Source organism: Terrapene carolina, unplaced genomic scaffold (assembly GCF_002925995.2).
Source record: "Terrapene carolina triunguis isolate 2854851 unplaced genomic scaffold, T_m_triunguis-2.0 Scaffold96, whole genome shotgun sequence".
Lineage (NCBI taxonomy): Eukaryota > Metazoa > Chordata > Testudines > Emydidae > Terrapene > Terrapene triunguis.
Genome location: NW_020664447.1, coordinates 5,843,310 through 5,863,571, shown reverse-complemented (window position 1 = coordinate 5,863,571; position 20,262 = coordinate 5,843,310). Strand labels below are relative to the sequence as shown.

Sequence of the window (20,262 nt, the reverse complement as noted above, 5' to 3'; positions counted from 1 at the left end):
AAAAAATACACCATATACAGCAACACAGAGAAATATCCATTAATGCCTAGTAATGTACAGCTTGATAGAAAAAAAATCATATGAAGCAAGTTTCACAACAGTTTTACTAAAACATTAAGCTTTCTTTAAATCAGTTTTCAAATATAAAAATTGGATTTTCCTCCTCATAACTGAAGTATATTTAAAAAACAATTGTTAAAAAATGGCTGTAATTTAAATCTAATCGCTATCATCTGATCCACCTTCTGATCCATGTTCAGACCCCTCAATGTTGGATGCCTCTGGTTCAGATTCATTGCCAGACTCTCTGCCAGAGCCCTCGTTGTCAGATCCTCTATCAGAATCTCTGTCTGAATCACCACTGTGAGAAGCTGGACGAGATTCATTCTCGGAGCCACCAGAGTGACTTCTTCCCGACTGTACAGAGTGGCTTCTCCCAGATTGCACAGACTCATTGTCAGACTGTTCTGAATCTGACCGTCTCTTCTTTCCGGCTGACCTGTCACTGTCAGAATCCTCATCAGATGGATGAGCACTGGACCTCCGTGGACTACCTACCTCACTACCAGACTTGTTTCTGTTATCTGAATCGCTGTCCGACATGATGCGTTTATTGCGCTGCTGTTCAGCGTCATCAGAATCACTGTTGCTGTTCCTGGCATTTCTGTTTAAAAAAAAGCAGTATAATCAATTATTAAAGCCGCAAGCATTGGCTTACTATGATCAAGCGAGAATCCTGGATTTCACAGAGATGTTGACACTCCCACTGAGAAGGAAGAGAAGAAAAGGACACTCAAATAATTCAGGGAGGAAGATGGTATCTTGTATCATAGTGCAGTACTCACTATCTTCCCAAGTGCAGTGGTTCCTAGTTTGGCTATGAAAAAGGGCATTTGGCAAATCTGTGTGGATCACCAAGGAAATACAGTAGAGAATGAAAGGTGAAACACAAAGAACCCATTTAGACTAACATGATAGTCCTGACTTGCTGAGATTGGAACCCCCCACTTCTCTGACATCACTGAAGCAGAAATACCAAAGGAGACATGAGTATATGCTTTGACTGAGAATGTTTTTTAGACCTCAAAAGTACACACTTTCTGGGCACAGTATTTCAAAGTAATGACTGTTGAATTTTTGGCCGTTTAACAATAATTAGTTTGTTAATTTGAGGAGTGTCAACCCTACAGTTATGTCAATTTAGATTTGGGACTAATATATACTTAGTTTTATTTTAATCATCATCTTCAAGCATGGGTTTGCAACCTGAGGGACTGGATGTCAAAGGGTCATGACCTGCCCTTTACATATCGCTCATTTAGAGAACGGTGTCAGTTAACTAGGAAGGGTTGTCCCAATATGGCAAAGGTTGAAAGCCAATCTCAGAGCTTTTTCCATCAGGTTAAAGTCAGCATTTGACTTTCAAAATGTACAAAAATCAATAAAGATTCATACCCATCATCAGCAATTTTGAGTTTATCCTCATCAGAAGAATCTTCACTAGATGAAATTATGGCTTTTGATTTGATCTTTCCCTTCATTGAAGGAGGCAGACGTTCTGGCTTGGCCTGTATGGGAAAAAATGCAAAGTAATATTGCTTGTTCACTGGAGTAAAACTGATATCAATAACTGAGAGCTTAAAGTACAGCTGTTCTAACATAACAGATAGCTGTTAGAAATAAGTCTAGTTTTCTGCATCCATTTATAAATCATCTGGTTGGCATTTATGTTCTGATTTCAAAATGGAAGTGGAGCGCTTCAGAAGCATCCCTGTAGCTACTGCTATATTAGGAGACATAAAAGGAGGGGAAAGTATGATGCATGTTTGCTGCAGGAAGTATTTTCCATACTTCCCCCTACAGCAAATGTCACTTTACTGAATGCAGTCGCACTGTAATCTTCCAAATGTAAACAGGAACTATCAAGGCATTACACTTTTAAACTTACAGCCTTTTTCCTCTCTGCTTTGGGTGGACGTCGTTTTTTAGGTCTTGGGCCATTTTCATTTTCTTCATCATCAGTTCCATCATCTCCTTTCTGGGGTCTTAAACACAAAAATCAAGTCAGAATTAATATTTAATTCCTGCATAAACAGTGTATTATTTCCAACAGTGTCAATCTATCAATGCGTTAACCTGACATTTCTTGTATTATAAGAATATGAACAGTTAGCATTTTGCTAACATTTACGTTTTATAACTGATGTGTATGGCCATTTACAACGGGGAACTTTCTTTTTTAAAGAAAGTTGTTTGAGGGAAAAAAAGCAAATCTACTTGGTCTTATTCTAACACCATTTACAGGCTCTTGTGTAAGGTATACTCTAAACCGATACTACAGAGTTACAAAAAGAATCAAAAAAGTTTAAACTTAGTTACCTCCTCCTCTTTTTCTTCTTCCTCTCTCCATCTTCTTCTTCACCATCTTGTTCACTACCACTGCCTTTCCTCCTCTTTTTCTTTCTGGACACAGGCAGATCTTCGTCACTCTCATCATTGACAAACTCATCAAATTCTCCTCCTTTTCTGGAACGCTGCAATAAATTAAAAACCCACGCCATACCAGATTATTTGTAATCTGAAAACCAGTCAACATATGGAGACTATAAAACTTTTCACCGTAATGCCCCGTCCCATTATCTGTACAGACTCAGCACTAAGAAGCTGGTTCTTAAGATGAATATTAGAATATATAACTCCACTCGCTGCTGCTATTTGTTGGATAAAATATTTATTTTCGGTACTGTACTCTTGGAGCAATATATTAAATTTACCTTCCATCCCAAAAGTGTCTGCATGTCATTGATGAGCACTCTAATGCCCCACTAAATGTCAGGTGCTGATTAATGCCTGTCTTAACTCTGGTCACAGAGTAACTCTAAATTATAGAAAAGTGTGGAAAAAACTCCATTCTGTACCCTTCCGCCACCACGTTTCTTCTCCTTCGATCCTTCTACTTCTCCAGTGAACATCAAAATATTCTTGGTCTTCTCCACATATTGGGCTCTTTGTTCCAGAAGTTTCTTCTGTTCTTCTTTCTCTCGGAGACGTTTTTCTTCCTGAAAGAATCAGAATAAACTGACCATTATCAGGACCCTGCACTGGATGCATGGAGAAGCAGCTACTGCTAGTGTAGTTTATAGATCACAGTGACTATGGATGGCTTGGGGGGGAGGGGTGCGTGTGTGTGTGAATTCTGTTCTCCCAAATATCACTTTCACCTTTCCTTCCCCAAAGCCTGAATGAACAGGCTCCATAGAGGAAACAATTTCACCCCTTTTTACATATCCCTAAATTTTCAACCCCCTCTTTAAGTGCTTACATTAAAAAATTCATCTTGAATATTACTCCCTGAACAGTTTCTAGGTATCAACACAGAGCTATGGTGGCAAGCACACCCATTTAAAACACAGAGTACTACAGGGAATATAAACCTGTTCTTTAAGCAGTTTTTGGCGGAGCAACTCCTTTTCTTGTTCTTGCTTGGCACGCAGTTCTCTCTCTTCTTCATCCTGCTTGCGTGCACGAGCCACATGATACTGAGCTTGACTCAGTAAATCAGAGCATTGCCTAGAACAGTCAATGTTTTCAATTAAAGGAAAGTAAGTTTCTAGGCACATCCTACATGCTAGAAGGAGACATAGTTCTAAAAAGAACCTACATCACAATACTAAATTTGTCCATACCACTGAACAAAATACAAGCCATCTAAAGTAACGTAACAACTGAAGTGTTTAAATAATTCTATACTCAACATAGATTTTTCCTTTTAAAATCCATTACAGTGGTATGACTTTTACTTCAGTTTATTATTCATCTTCTGAGACATATGGATTTTCTAGCTAGCTTTTTTAATTTAAGCCTGAGGAACATGTTTCCACACAGAATGCTACTCAAAGCTGCCTTGTTTGTTAAAAGGTTTAGCTACTTCAGTAAGAAAAAATCCTTAATATAAAGAGGAAGAGTCTTGAACTCAGCCATGCAGCTCCACAAATACCCCTTACAAAAGCACTTTGTATTTAAACAGCTGTAATTAATTAACCTAATCCAAAAATATATTCAGAAGTTAAGATTGTATGTTCAGGACTCAGATTTTTTTAAACTGATTTAGGACTAAATCTCAAAGTGATTTAGGCACATTAGAGCCTAAATTCCATCGACTATCAATGGGATTTAGGCTCTCAAGTGCCCTAAATCACATTTGAAAATGAGACTTAGGCTCCTAACTAAATCAGACATGGCAACGCTGAGTGCAGTCCTGTCTAAAAATCTGGGCTTAAGTGCTCAAACATCAGGAAATGAAGTAGTAAGTGCTCTCAGTTCAAGTCCCTTGTAAAGTAGTGTTCATTGTGAAGTGACCTTTAATATGTTCACAAATAGTTTCTCAAATACAATGCAAAATATTTTTCTGCCCACAATTTCAGACATACCTATAACTTCTATTGGTACTGTAGTCTGCACACGACAATCTGTGAAAAGCCTGAATTTGTAAGATGTGCAATGAATAAAGCCGATTTTTTTCATTCAATGTGCATCTTACAGATATCTGTTTACTGCACACCTAAGCTAGATGGGCTCATATGCACAGTACTATATTATTTAACTTGGAGCGCTGGTAAAAAAAGCTAAGAAGCTGCATCCAAAGTACTGTGATTGCATGAACTCATTCTGAAGTCCTAACAACTCTTCAAATAACTGGTTTCACCAGAGCACTCAAAATCACTTCTCAGTGAAAGGTAGTTAGCTGCCAGATTTCATCTTTCTGATCCCAAGCCCCCTTTAAAAAAAAAAAAAATCAAATAAATTATTTTTAAGGGAAAAATGTTTGCCATTAAAAAAACCCACAACTCATTTTCACAACGTTTTGCTCAAGCTTACAAACAAATATTCCACCAGAGGGCAGACACCAGGCCTGGCGAGTTCTAACCTCTCAGCAGTAAATTTTGGAAAATTATGAGCAACTGAAAAAATGAAATTCTAATGGAAATGCTCACACAGCCTTATCTATAGTTTTCAGAGTAGCAGCCGTGTTAGTCTGTATCCGCAAAAAGAACAGGAGTACTTGTGGCACCTGCACGTCTACCAATGTGATATATGCCATCATGTGCCAACAATGCCCCTCTGCCATGTACATTGGCCAAACCGGACAGTCTCTACGCAAAAGAATTAATGGACACAAATCTGACATCAGGAATCATAATACTCAAAAACCAGTGGGAGAACACTTTAACCTGTCTGGCCATTCTATGACAGACCTGCGGGTGGCTATCTTAAAACAGAAAAACTTCAAAAACAGACTCCAACGAGAGACTGCTGAGCTGGAATTGATATGCAAACTAGACACAATCAACTCAGGGCTAAATAGGGATTGGGAATGGCTGAGCCATTACAAACATTGAATCTATCTCCCCTTGTAAGTATTCTCACACTTGCTTCTTATCAAACTGTCTGTACTTGGCTACCCTGATTATCACTTCAAAAGTTTTTTTTCTCTTACTTAATTGGCCTCTTAGAGTTGGTAAGACAACTCCCACCTGTTCATGCTCTCTGTATGTGTGTATATATATCTCCTCGATATATGTTTCACTCAATATGCATCCGAAGAAGTGGGTTGTAGCCCACGAAAGCTTATGCTCTAATAAATTTGTTAGTCTCTAAGGTGCCACAAGTACTCCTGTTCTTTTATCTATAGTTATCACTATTCTCCCCATGATAACAAACCGACAACTGAGTTTAGTTCTGGAAAATACTCTGTTTTAATCAGAAAAAAAAAAAGGAATAATTTTTACCTGGCTTCAGTAGCAGCAAGAGCCAAATCAAATCTCATTTTATCTCCTACTTTACTTAAATAACTGAAGTATCTGAAGGGAAAATGAAAAACAAAAGCAGATTGAAATAGTGACATTTCATATTTCATCTTATATTCCCTGTTTTGTTTTACTTAAACACTCCATTAAAATTTAAGTCTGATATCCCTAAAATAAACATTCTTAAAATGATCACTACAATTATTATTGCTCTTTTCCACCTTTAATCCAAAAAGGTCATAAAACACTTTCCAGGCTTTGTGTAAGGACTGATTCACTCAGCGTGTAGAAATGTTTAAAGTGGAACATGGCAGTCTTCTAATGCTGCTGACACTATCAAACTGTTTACAAGAAGTATGAAAAAAAGAAACTTCAGCCAATTGAAACCACTGGGAAAATGTAGGTAAATAGAAATTTGGCTGTGATAACTCAGGTGAACACCCTAACAATTGCAAAATAAAAAAAAAAAGAGCATCTTTTCAGCACAGTTGGCTTGGTTCGATTCTATTTTAAAGTACTCAAACAGAACCACATTTAACAATCAAATCTTAGATCTTTTTAATTTAAAAATTTATGCTTAGAACTCCCATTAATAGAGGGTCAAATACAAATTCTCTATTTGCTTCTATACTGGAGACAGGCCTAGTTTCTAGACACAGATGTGTCAGGTAATTCCTATGTATTGTAATTCTCACACAGAAAGAAACTGAAGTCTCAGAAATAGAGAGCTCTGTTGGAGACAGCCTTGAAAATAATCTCTCCCCCCCCCCCCCCCTTACAGATCAGTCTTGCCTTAGCTTTCCCAGGAATCTCAGTATCTGCTTCTGCTGCACCTGCATAACCCAGTCCTGCTACCCTGCCATCCGTAGCCTCTGCTGATGACATCAACAGGAGGGAGTCTTTAAAACCCTGCTCCACTGGCTCCTGACTAACTATGTTTTTGGGACTAGTCACACTTATCTGTTTTCCATTCTACTTTGGACTGGGGTGACCATTGAAACTGCAGTGAGAAAGGGAGGAAATAGAAAAAGAATATTTTTTTCCTGCTAGAACTCTACCCTGACCCAATTTACATATTCTCGACAAAGCACAGATCTCAGAAGATGCAGGAACATGAGTGAGGATAGATCTAGAGACCTTTAGAGGTTTTGAGGTCCATAGGTATAGCTTCTGGAAGGCATGCAATAGAGAGACTTCCCAACCCCCTCAAAAGATAAATCCTTGCTTGCAGATTGAGAAGTTGTCTAGGTTTACTTGGTTCTGCCTCAGCACAGAGGGCTGGGCTTCATGACTTGGGAGGTCCCTTCCAGCCCTACTTTTCTATGATTGAGAGGATTTCTATAGTAGAACTTTTTTTCTGTGCTAGACTGACCTAGCATTCTACTGCAGAGGGGAAAAAAAAAAAAAAAACCACATTTTTTTCATATGAGATACAAGATTCAGATTCCACCCTCAAGTTTATCCTGACAGACATTCAGCAGCAAAAATGAAATGTATTGGAAGTCTGAATTCCCCCAGATTGGGGCATCAACTCCACTTAAAAAAAAATCTGGCTAATTTATGGGTAATCCTAGAAGGACCATAATACTTTAATGAGTACAGCCAAGCAGGATAATTTAAATTCCACACCAATTCTGACAAATTCAGTTATGTAATGCAAGCCATTTTCCTCAAGAGATTACAGACTTCTCTTACAGGGATTTCTAAATGGAAATTTGTTTGACTGGATTTTTGTATTACAGCATGCAATACAATTTTGAAGTGATTGCTTGTATAAATAAAAGGGTTTTTTTTATTTTTTATTTGTGAGCAAAATAATTAGAAGCCTTTATCCTGCGGAAGTGTTTTGGTCAATACTAGGAGCAAGATATTTCTGGGCATGAATGAGGAAATAGGGCAAAAGGGCTCAGACGAAGTAAATTCCTGCTATAATAGAAGTTTGAAAAGGAACATCTACTAGGCAACTTTGCCTCGCATTTCAGAATTATGCTTAAGTATATAAAGCAAGTGACAGCAATATCAGCCTGGATGCACAAACTGTTTGGAAGTATATCAGAATCCCTCATGCCGATATGACTGGCTGACCTTCCTCTAGTTGGTCTGACTGAGCAAACTCAATGGCAATTGATTAGTAACTATGAATGAGATCAGAATTAGAGATGTCCAGTAGCAAAGCGAAGCCAGGACTAGTAAAAAAGTACTCAGTTTGTAACATTGGTTGATACCTGTAACCAAATCGCTATCTACATAAACTTCTCACTTCTGTAACTGAACAAGTCACTTCGATAGGTATACAGCTCAAAAGTGAAGAATCACACTGCGGTTTGTTCAAGCAAACAAAAAAGTAAAGTTTGCCTGCCACACAGTGTTTTGGAATTTAAGGTAAACTACTCCTTGAGATCTGTGACTGGAGTAGGTTGGCAGGTAACCAGGATATAAAACAAATGACTTCATCCAAGATTTTACAACCAGAGTCTGCATCAGGAAAGTGGGCAGGAAGAAAAGAAAGCTGTGGAAGGCCAGCATTAGTTACCAAGGGACTGAATTAAGCCTTAATTTCTATGGCATGTTCAACTGATTACACTCACAAGTGCTGACAGTTTGATTAATCTAATTACACTTAGTACTCCTTTATTAAAAATGTACAGTTTGTAAGATAACTCATGAAGTCTGATTAATTAAGAGACCTTGAACAAGCTCATGAAATGGCTCCAAAGCTGTAGTTTTGTTTGTTTTGTTTTTTATTTTCACAATTTCTGCTTTGGTTGAAAATTTTAACCAAAATTATTATTTTCAGTTAGTGAATAGCAGTTTGTGCTAGATTTCCCCGCCCCCTTCAATTGTGATCTTCTCTCACTAGAATGAACTACATAAGGTGGAGACATAAAACAAAAACAGAACTTCTTTGGAGATTAACTCATTAGCTTATCAGGACATATGACATCAAAATTGGATTTGGAGCAAAGATTGGCAGGGCTCCATTTCTTCAAGCTTAAGCTCTCTACATCTGATGTTTTTCAACCAGGAATGTTGAAAGAGATGTAACTTTTTTTTTTTAAAAAAAACACAAGATTTTTACAGAAGACACTTTCACTCGTATCAAAATTGGAATTTAAGATACACACTGAGTATTTTCTAGAAGAAAGTATTTTCTTTATTAACATAACTAGGTAAAACATACTATAGCAATTAAAAAAAAAAAGCATAAACACTTCTTTTTTTTACTGCATATTGTTACCTGTGGGCTAACTCCAGTTCTTTCACAGCATTTAGTACTTCCTTCAGGTTACTTTTTTCATCTTTCAGGACAGAGGTGGCTAGCCTCTGTAGCACTAGAGCCACATTAAACATAAGGACTGTATCACTGGGTGCTACATGTCTAGCCTGTGAATGAAATGCACATATTTTAAATCGCAGAAAGTTATCAATGACATATGGATGGTAAGCAATTAAATGTACATTAATAACCGCAATATACATACATATTTTTACCTTCAGCAAAGTCTGTTTGCATTCCTGTAATTTGCCACATTTGAAGAGTGCTCGGGCCAAGTACAACAATACTTCAGTATTCTGATGCTTATAGAACTTTCTGAGGCAGTTTTCATACTGAAATGGAGAGATCAAATTACTAAAAAAGAGAGATAGTGGAGTTTTAAAGAACTCTTGTAACAGTTTTGTATTGCAGACAATTCCAAGTAACTTGGGTTCTATTAATGAAATAGAATATTTCATGATTATTATTTTTGTTTCAAATAATTACATCATATTGCGTGGCTCTCTTCCACTTTGTTTACTGTATACCATTCTGAGTTCCCAGTTATTGTAAAAACTTGTAGGTCCCTCAGGATTCCTGCAAGTCCTTAGCTTAATACAATAGGATCCTACGCATTTTGGAATGGACAACATTGTAAGCACATACCATTTATTTACAGCAGTGGTTGGTTGTCTGGGGGCACACTGAGGTCTTCCGGGAGTACATCAACTCATATAGATATTTGCCTGGTTTTACAACAGGCTACATAAAAAGCACTAGCGAAGTCAGTACTAACTTAAAATTTCATACAGTGACTTGTTTTATAATCCTCTATAGTAGATAATGTTTTCACCCCTCATGCTGAAATGTAAGTACAGTATTTATATTCCAATAATTTTATTTTATTATATGGTAAAAATGAAAAAGTGAGCAATTTTCCAGTAATAGTGTGCGGTGACACTTTTGTATTTTTATGTCTGATTTTGTAAGCAAGTAGTTTTTTAAGTGAGGTGAAACTTAGGGTAGGCAAGACAAATCAGAATCCTGAAAGGGTACAGTAGTCTGGAAAGGTTGAGAATCACTGATTTACAGTAATCAGGGTAGGGGTACAAATTGTGCAAGAAAAAGAATTGTTGTAATAAGCATGTTCATTTAAGTTATGAAATTTGAAATTCCCATTTTCTCTCTCTCTATTCATGTATATGTATTGCTACCATAACCTGAAATATACTTGATGTACCTCTTTTACACCCCCACCTGCCCCTTCACTATAAGTTCTGTTATAGTGAAGGGGAAAAACGAACAGTCAGTTTTAATAAATGCCTATCAAGCTAGTTCTATCCAGCTAACTCAATATTCTTTGGCACAGTAACTTATCTAAGTGTTGCTGAAGTGTAATGCAGGTACAATCAGCCTACAACTGGGCTTCATGCTGCATTTAGGGTTTTATTCTCAGTTTCCACTGGTCATTACCACCTTTTCTTGATCCAGTGGCAGGCTGTCACATAACATGCCGTTTCTCTTTTTCCCTGCACCCAAAAATTATGCAGTTTCTCTTTGCTTTTCTTTATTGAAAAGCCTTGCATCATTTCTGATCATTTGTGGGAAAATTATTTGATTTGAACTTCCTCACATTTTGAATATTGGAGTAGAAATTGTCTCAATCTCTATTAAATTGGCAGGAAGCACTACCCTCTGGGGTTGTACTGTGCTTTGTCTCTCAATTTCTACTTGTAGTTTATGGCCAAGGATTCTATATTTGGTGAGAAAGTTACCTCGGCTTTGCATATTTTCTGTAGAGAGTCAGCTACTGCAATAATTTTGTGGCTGTAGTAGGCTAAGTTGTTATATTTGATTTGTTCTTCCATAGACGCCAATACTGGTGCTCTCTTAACATGTGGTGCATTTTTAGTTCTGGGTGGAATTGTTTGCGTTGGCAAGCCCACAGAGTGATAATGCACTTCTATTTGGATACGATCTTTTGATCTCTCTGTGTTTTGCAGTGGAGGAACTCTTTGCTGTGCTGCTCTTAAGTTTTGCCTTCTTTTCTGCATGTCAGAAGGATATGGGTAAGTGACACCCCCCCCCCCCAGTTTGTCCCTGGAGTTCTAGTACTCATAGAATACCTGCAAAAATGTTGAAGTAAGGTTTCTATTAAGATTTTTGTCCCAAACAATGCAATTGGCTGTTACAATAGACTTGCGACTTCACTTTCATATAGTATAATTTGACTCCTATTGCTATCAAATAGTTTTATCAGTAGTTTCAATGGAGGAGTGTATCTAGTAGGTTTTTTACGGCATAACAACTATGAAACCATATGGCATCGCTGTTTCTTGTAATGCTTTTATAGCCATTCTGAAGCTCCGGGGTGTGTTTATTCTAAGGCCCATGTACACACAATTTAAGGAGGGTTCTATTTCCATGTCTCTAATAATGTTTTTTCGTTTGTTCTGAGCTTGTCTCCAAAATATCATTCAGTTGAGTTTTGTTTGTTTTTGTTATTTTAAGTTTGACTTGTAGGGCACATGTTTTACAGTAGCAGTTTTCTAGCGGATGGATGTTTCTTTGGAAACAATTTTGTTTAGGCCATAGTTTACCAGATCCCAGTATACAAAAGGCATTTTCTCTCTTAATTATTTAGTATAACTCTTGAGTTTGTGGATTCAGCCCAAATAGTTGGTAGGATCAACTATGTGTGTGTTGAAAGGGCGATGATGAAGTTATAAACATTTTCTTGGTAGTTTTGAAAGTGTGTTATATACACGTAAGTAGTCACTCTGGGCCATGATTACAAAACTTTGCCATGAAGGAAAGACAGCAAATTGTACTTATCTACTTCAGTAAGGTTCTCTTATAAATGACAAAGTGACTGTGTTGACTGAACTACACACAATCAAAAATGCCTCCTAGTAGACCAAAACTCTAATCTATTTATATCTTAACTCTACTTAGGACAGCATAGAAAAGATAAATGTACAAGTTGATAGATCCTTTGTTACTCTTGTCCACAGCTGGCAGTTCACTTCTAAATCTAGACATAACCTGGCAGCTAAAAGGACTTATTTTATTTTGAATAGGACCATAATTTGTTAAAACAGAATATTATTCAGAATAGCTGAAGCTGCTAGCAACGACCTCTAGCTATTCCTTTGCTACCTCATTCCAATATTTTAAATGGTTCAACTTAGAGGTTACCATCTGCACAGCACTGATGTACTGCTTCTGTTCTACGTAGATGTGTGCCAAATTCAGCCACACATCACTGATATCTGCTGTTGCCTCTCTCACTTGGGCAAAAACATCACGAGCCTCACGGAAATATCCTTTGTGTGCCAATACAGCTCCTAAAGGGAAAGTTAAATGTACAGTGTAAGCTTCCAGGTCTAAATACTATAAAAGTTACCAGAATGTTAACAGAAAATGGAGACAATTAACTGCATGATATAGCAAGACATTCCTCCAGAGATCAGTAATGTATAGTCCCTGCAAAAAACAAAAATGCTTGAAATGCTCTACAGATTATATACTAAAAAGAGCTAAATCCAAGAACCACCACTAGTAAACTACTAAAGGGAATTTAAGTGTAATAATCACCTATGCCATTAGCAGCATACAAATTCTTTGGATCATTTCTAAGTACTTGCTTGTAGATTGCTAGTGCACGATCTTGATGGCGCTTTTCCTACAAACGTGAATAAGAAAAAGATTAATCAATCATTCATCTGTTTGGTGACACAGTGCACCTAATATTTTACAACTGATGAACTTGCCATACAACATAAAATACTTGCGCCAGGGAGGGCATATCAATGCACTTCAACAGATGTGAAATTTACCTTCTCTCTATCCCTGGTGGGCTGATGCAAAGTTTGCAACCAGACATTACCAAGAGCCAGCATGGAGTAAGTGTCATTTTGTGTGGATGGTTGTTTCAATATCCTTTCAAATTTCTTCTGTCCTGGACCCCACTCTTGTTTAGCCAAGTGAAGATTACCAATTAAAGACCAAGCATCTGGATGGTCCTGAAACAAACTCCATTGTAAGTAACTTAAGGACTGCTTTCACTTATCTGTGTTAGACATCTAAATACAAGCCTTAATCATTGTATTATTACACTTGTATTATATGGAAATAAACTACATTTTTATATACAGAAAACAGAGCAGAGGAAGTTAACTAGAAGAAAGGACTACTTTGGATAACTTGCATATATTCATAAAAAAAGAGAAAGATGGTAATCCAGTGAATCCAATTTGAAATTTTAGTTCTAAATTAAATATTTAAGAGTCTCACTAACCTGATTTATTTGAAGTGCTTCTTTAAACCAATCAGAAGCCTCATAAAAATTGCCTTTATCTCTAGCCATAGCTCCTAAGCGCAAATAGCCTAAAAACAGAAAATGATTTTACATAATCAGCTCAAATAGAATAAATTGGGTCAGGCATGGATTTCACAAACTGTTTTTTTCCTGATACGTTTAGGTTATCAAGCAATTAAATATATTCTATATTTTTATTTCTATATATAGACACACATTACATATGATTTTTATTTAAATGCTGGAGAATATCTTTTGAGTTGGAAAGCTTATTCTATCTCTGACTATATCTTGTGCAAGTGTTAATAAAAATAGTTAAAAATTGAAAACACTCTGATTTGACTTATGAGCTATGCACCGAATACAAGAAAGAAAATTTCAAAGAAAGAAGGATACATCGGTTACACAAGACAATCGCTCAGCCTCCTGAAGTCTGTTATAAAACAAAAATCTCAAACAATACAAAGGGGCAGATGAGGGCCTCACTACAAAAATCTTTCAGTTTGAAGAGGATTGTTGAACCAAAATAGAAGAATTTCTTACAGTCAACATAGTTAGGATGTTCTCTTAAAATGTTTTTATATAGCTTTTCTGCTTCATGGAATTCACACATTGCCTCATATAATCTGGCAAGATTATAGGACGTTGTTACTGAGATAGCATTGTAGTAATGCTCATCATGTTCAGCTTCTGCCTTAGCACGATCCAGAGATGCCAAAAAGTATTTCTAAGGACAAAATAAAAAGAGAGGAACAGAATGCTTGGATGATTAAATAATTTAAACTCAGACTCTGGATAATTTCTTAAAATTAGGTTATCTAAAAAGTAGTAATGTGGTTTAGTACCTTTGCTTCACCTAGGTTTCCAAGCCTAAAATGGAGAGCACCCACATTATTCAAAATCTCTGGTGGGACATCAGCCTGCACTTTCTCCTGAAGGATGCGTGTTGCTGTTCCATAGGCTGAGAGGGCACCCTGTGCAATTGTAAGATTGAAGAGGTGGGAAGGAAGTAGCAGGATGAGTTCTATGCATCACTTTGTAACTTAAACCAAGTGTATACGTTCTACAATGTCTCCATTTTACAGCATTAATACCTGTATGTCAGTCTGCTCAAGGATTTGCGCTAGTTCAATCCACGCTTCTACGTCATCTGGATACTGTTCTGTGACTTTCTTCAAGTGACCCTGAGAAAAACCAAACATTACTTATGCACTCAAAAGATTAATATAAACTGTCAAAAAAGGCACCAGAGTTGGTTTTTCAACGTGTTTATGCTTTAAAGCAGTACATTTTTCTTCTGTAAAGATATAAAACCTCAAATGTATGCATATGACTGAGCACGTTAGGCAACAAAGCCAACCTAGTTCATCATCACTTAACTCAACACCATGTATTCCCTCCTCCCTGCATTTAGTAAGATATGGGGAAAGCCCTTAGGGTTCTAAATATTCAGGAGGAATACAAACTTCTTCAAAATTACCACATTCAAATAACTGAGAAATTAGACTGATTTGCCATGAAACTTATTTTCAGTTCAGTCCCAATGTTATGCTTGTCTGTTTTCATTAAAGCTCAGCTCTGGGAAATGTCTGTGTTCCCTACCAAAAAGATAGTATGTCATGATAGAGAGGCATTCTATACTGTTAAATTACTGATCAGTAAACCAAACCATGTTAACACACTGCCATTCAAAACTTGAGGGAAAAGCAGTGCTGACTAAATGCAAAGAAAATCAGTAGGAAAAGATCTAAGCATCAGAAATAGTAAACAGACTTAAATTTTAAAAAAATGTTGTATTAGTATGTGACAATGTCCTTTTAGAATGTTAAACTGGGAGGACAAGAATATTCCCAGAAATGTGATCATCAAGTTGTCATTTATAGGCAAATTACCGTTTTTGTGCAGAGGAAAACAAGTGTTTTTCCATATGCAACAGAAAACAGAATGGTTTTGTTAGCTTTGGTTAACAGGTCTCCTAGTGTGGTCCCACTTCTGTTCAGATGACATTACTTCCTCTGCAATTAATAACATCTGCCATTCAGAAAAGTGATTGACCTACTAAAACTATTACACACCCAGTTCTATTTTCACAGCAAAGTAAACCTGATTTTTAGTGATACCATAACTCAGATTTCAGGGACAAACTTTTCCCTTGGATGCATGAATGAGGCATCAGCTGGAGTGACATACAGTCAAGGTCATCAAACAGGTAACACTGAGATCCAAAGTTCAGCAAATAAATATTTGAACATACTTTTGCAATATCTCGTTTGTCTTGGTCTTCTGAAGCAGCATAAAGAGATCCAAGGATTTTCATAGTCTCATAATTGTTAGGGTAGGCTTTCAAAACTTTTTCAAAGCATTGTGATGCATTCTCCTTGTCCCCCCGATAAATGTACATTTGACCCAATCCAAAAAATGGTAATACAAAAGAGGATGAGGCAAACTGTGTGGCTTGGTAGTAGTATTGGAAAGCTTGGTCATAATCTTCCTAATTTAAAAAAAAACAAGGAGGAAAAAAAGCAGATGGATTGTTTTTTAAAAATCTTGAACACATTTGAATATTACAATGTTCTAAATTTAGAAGAGGATTTTTTAAAATTAATTCTACCTGTACGTGAAAAGACCGGGCCAGCTGGTAGCAACTCTCTGCCTGCATAGCTTCAACTTCTGTATTATGGAAAGCATGGAGAGCCAAGTGCTGGACTTTACCATAATCCTGAATGATGAAAATAAAACTCAGTTTGAAAAATCCCAACCCATTTATGGTGAAGTTTATACATTTCTTAAACATCAGGCCTGGACTGATTAATGCAGACAAACATAAGCAGTAGAATTTGGTAAGTTAACATCAGTAGATTTAGTTTTACAAGTTACTGTTCTTTTCTCTATACCCCAGTTTTAAAAGTAGCAGAAAATAAATGTCTTCAGGAAACATAGGTAGGTTTAAATTAAGAAAAAAGTGTGTGCGCTTTCTTGGCAGTCTTGAGAAAAAAAGTAATAAGGAATTTAAAAATTGAAACTTTACACTTGTCTGCCTATAATAAAAAATTTATTCTTACCCTTTGGCCTCATGAAAGTCACATGATGGGTAAAACTTATTCTTTTAACAGCTGTACTTTAATACCCCTCAAAATGCAGGATTTAAAATGATTTTTGGAAGGCAGAAGCAGTAATGAGTTTGACACTGTTACTGTTCAGAAGGTTATGGAATTTTACATTCATGTATTTTCTTACCTTTTTGAAGAAGAAGTGATTAGCCAAGTGGTTCAGCACCATTGGGTTACTGGGATCAATTGTGTAAGCTCTAGAAAGGAGTTGAACACCATTTTTGATAGAATCAGCCTAGATGAAATATTGATAGATATTAGCACTATATTTCAACGTATTTCCTCAATATAACATCTTCAGAGCTATTCTTCTCACAAGTCCCAGGAACTGTGGCTCAGAAGGGCCTACCCATTGATGGCCAGAAGAAGCATCAGGACAGACAGAGCTCCAGCCAGAACCTCTTTACTCCCCCCAGATTCACAACAGAGAGTAATGAGCCCTTTCATGGGTGGGAGAAAGGGGAACAGGACTTCCTGAGGTGGAGGTTTCCCCCTACCTCCTCACAGATCCTCTCATGGCTGGACTTCCTCTGCCCACTATGGTACCTTTCCTCATACTCAACTACCTTGTTCCTATTTACTCCCCCACCCATCCCCAACATTCCCTTTCATCCCCACTCTGGCCACAATTACTAAAAGAAGAAACACCATGTATGCTCATCCTCATCTTGATTATTTTGTTAATATGTTGTACCCCTTTTCCCACACTATAGGTTTTTCTCTCTAATGCGCAAGCTCTGGCCATGTGTTCCTATGCCTTTGTACAGCAACTAGCACACTGGAGCTCCAATCTCAACTAGGGACTTTGAGCACTACTACACTATAAAATATTAGATAAGCATTTGCTTTTTATAGTCTGCCTTTTAAAAAATAAACATCATTCCCTTCCAAAGGGATCTCTTAATTTGCAATAATTTAGTTTTCCTGAATACAAACCCAAACTTTACTGCAAGTCAGAACCCATGACAAGTACAGTAACTTACAAGCTGGCACAAATGTGAAATTGTCATAGAGAAGAAATCTTATCTCTAATTCTATTTTCTTCTCTGTCATTGACTCAATGTGTAATTTCTGGCAACTCATTTAGCATCTACATCTCAGTTTAGCCATCATAAAAAGGGTAAAATACCTAACTGAAAGGATTAATATTCATGAAATGCTTTCCAACAATCAGATGGAAGGTGCAATAGAAGTGAAAGTGTTTTACAGTCCAAAAATATATAGGGCTTTTCCAAAGCTATCATAGTAATATCCCTGTGAACTTCGTTTAATGAATCATTTATGATCTCAGGTTTTAGAACTTTTTGGTTTGGTTCTATAATTTTAGCAATGTAAATTCTCTCATTTCCATATATGTTTATTTATACTGTACATAAAGTTAAATGTTCAAATGCAGGTTTGAAAGGATGCAAAAGGAAAAACCATACAGAAATAGAATTACTATTTGTATTTTCAATGCACTCTACATGAGGCTACATCTTAAATTTATATGAAAGCTAGAAACAATGCAGAAGGTGGTCACCTGTTTAGTAAGTAGGGTGTCCAATAGAGAGCAAGGCCTGGTCTACACTCAAAAAGTTCTATTGGCATAACTATGTTGGCAAAGAGTGTAATTTTTACTGATGCTGTTATTTGGGTAACAGCCCTTGTGTAGATGCATGTATACCACTTTAGCTCATTTTGCTTTGCCAAAATGGAATAATTAGTACATGCAGTTCTACCAGTGTAAAAGTATATCAACACAGGTTTCAAAAGTTTTCTCTCTTACTTAATTGGCCTCTCAGAGTTGGTAAGACAACTCCCACCTTTTCATGGTCTCTGTGTGTGTATAGATAGATAGATAGGCAAAAACCCTCCTGTGTTGATAAAAGAACAGGAGTACTTGTGGCACCTTAGAGACTAACAAATTTATTTGAGCATAAGCTTTCGTGGGCTACAGCCCACTTCTTCGGATTCATAGACTGGAACATATAGAAGAAGTGGGCTGTAGCCCACGAAAGCTTATGCTCAAATAAATTTGTTAGTCTCTAAGGTGCCACAAGTACTCCTGTTCTTTTATCAACACAGGAGGGTTTTGCCAATATGGTTAAAGTGTCAAACCTTTTACTGTGGACAAGTTCCATGTGACACCTGTACTCCTGAATCTACACTAGTTACATGCAAACTTCAGACAGATGTTAAGGTGTTGGTTTGGACTTATGAAGTCTGAATAGCCTGGGATCAGGCCACCTGAGAGACTGCCTTTCTTACCAAGACACTCTGCTACAACTGCAATCAGTGGAGACACAGACAGTAGATTACTCCTTGATACAATGGTGAGGGGGCTACTCGTATAGCATTCTCCCTAAAGTGTCCTTCTATACCAGACCAATTTTACTTGAGATATGCAGACTTTCAGAGGATGATAAAGGACTTGTTTTTAATGTCTGGCCTTTAAAGAAGAGGGTAAGGGAAGAATGCAACACTGGCCAATGTGTTGCAGAGTTATTTGTATTTAGAGGGGCTGCTTATTGAAGGTGGTGAACTGATTAAAGTTCCACAATTAAGGACAAATTTCAAACCATTAGCAATGTTCTCAGACTGCGTACATGGGCACAGTTTATTATTCGATGTTAAATAAATAAATACACACATACACATATATATTTAACACACCACTATAGTTTTGAATTCATATCACTTAGTGTACATATCACTTCTTAGAGCTGCTTGTATTTAATAAGCGCACGAGAGATTAGCATTATTTAATTTGCACTCTTCATAACTATTCAGAATTGCAATACCATGATTCAGTGAATAAGAATAAGTGATTCAGTGATTGTTTATTAAATATATATAAAATTAAAAAAACAAATGATTTTCAGACTGTTGTGAGGCTCACTGTTTAACTAGAAACCCAATACAGCACTTCACATTCTCCCCATCCCAGCTCACACCCACCTCTTTGTTATTGAGCTCTAGAACAGCCAATCCAACCAAAGCCCCTACACATTTCGAATTGAGCTCCAGAGCCCTGCTGAATGCCAGACGAGCTTTTTCCAACTTGTTCAGTTTCACGAAGCAATGGCCCATGCCTAATCGAACCTCAGCTAGGAAACAAAAGCAAGTCATTCAGAATGTCAAAAATCAAAACTTTTTATGTGTATGTTTTTTACTCTAAACAGTGAGCTGATACAGGATTGATATCTTTATTACTTGAGTCACACTGTATTTAGAGATGGTTATAGACAAGGCCCCGTGCTCAGTGGAAAAGCTGATATTAATAGTGTGGTAAGGCCCCTGGTTTCTACTCTATTCCAGTGGAGCAGGCTTCTACTTTTGAAGTAGTTTCAGATAATTTTTTTCATTAAATGGAATAGGAAAGATTAGTGCAGTCAGTGTAACATTTATACATATTTAATATCACTTTTAATCTATTCCTAATAATTTTTCATTGTGCTGCAGAATGACATTTAGAAAGAACAGTATTACAGAATTGCCAAGCAGGAAAGCTGGAGGTTTGATCAGCTAGAAAGGGGACAGTTTTGGTACCTCGGCAAGGGTATGAGATGGTTTGGGATTGTGGGATAAGCAATTAAGCAAGGTGTTTCTTCTAAAATGATTAGAAGTGAAAGGGTTAACAAAGGCTGCTTAAATCATCATCCATTCGTATCAAAGTTCTTACACAGTTCAACATAAAGGGAGCAGTTCACACTACAGACATTGTTTCAGGCTGCCTGCAGACTCAGGAATAAACAGCCACATTTGTTTACAGTCATTTCACATTTA

At 37.0% G+C, this 20,262-nt stretch overlaps 1 protein-coding gene across 1 annotated transcript; it reads right to left on the bottom strand.

The window, feature by feature from the left end:
- Positions 1-23: 23 nt before the first annotated feature.
- CTR9 (CTR9 homolog, Paf1/RNA polymerase II complex component) lies at positions 24-19,605 on the bottom strand. The gene is made up of 20 exons (XM_026651231.1): positions 19,435-19,605; positions 16,622-16,729; positions 15,996-16,103; positions 15,639-15,875; positions 14,479-14,568; positions 14,230-14,358; positions 13,928-14,111; positions 13,364-13,452; positions 12,903-13,088; positions 12,661-12,748; positions 12,262-12,410; positions 9,300-9,416; positions 9,046-9,191; positions 5,790-5,861; positions 3,435-3,570; positions 2,919-3,059; positions 2,380-2,534; positions 1,949-2,045; positions 1,456-1,568; positions 24-664 (listed from the first exon to the last, which is right to left on the bottom strand). Exons 1-20 carry the CDS (start codon positions 19,603-19,605, stop codon positions 220-222), a joined length of 2,961 nt encoding a protein of 986 aa, XP_026507016.1. The 3' UTR covers positions 24-219.
- Between the last annotated feature and the right edge of the window lie 657 nt (positions 19,606-20,262).

Coding starts and splice junctions, on each gene's coding strand:
- CTR9 (XM_026651231.1), bottom strand. CDS start 19,605: ATGACTTGCTTTTGTTTCCTAGCTGAGGTTCGATTAGGCATGGGCCAT. Junction 12,411..12,660: donor GTATGCTGCTAATGGCATAG/GTGATTATTACA, acceptor CTTTCCCTTTAG/GAGCTGTATTGGCACACAAA. Junction 2,046..2,379: donor AAGAAGAAAAAGAGGAGGAG/GTAACTAAGTTT, acceptor TTTGTGTTTAAG/ACCCCAGAAAGGAGATGATG.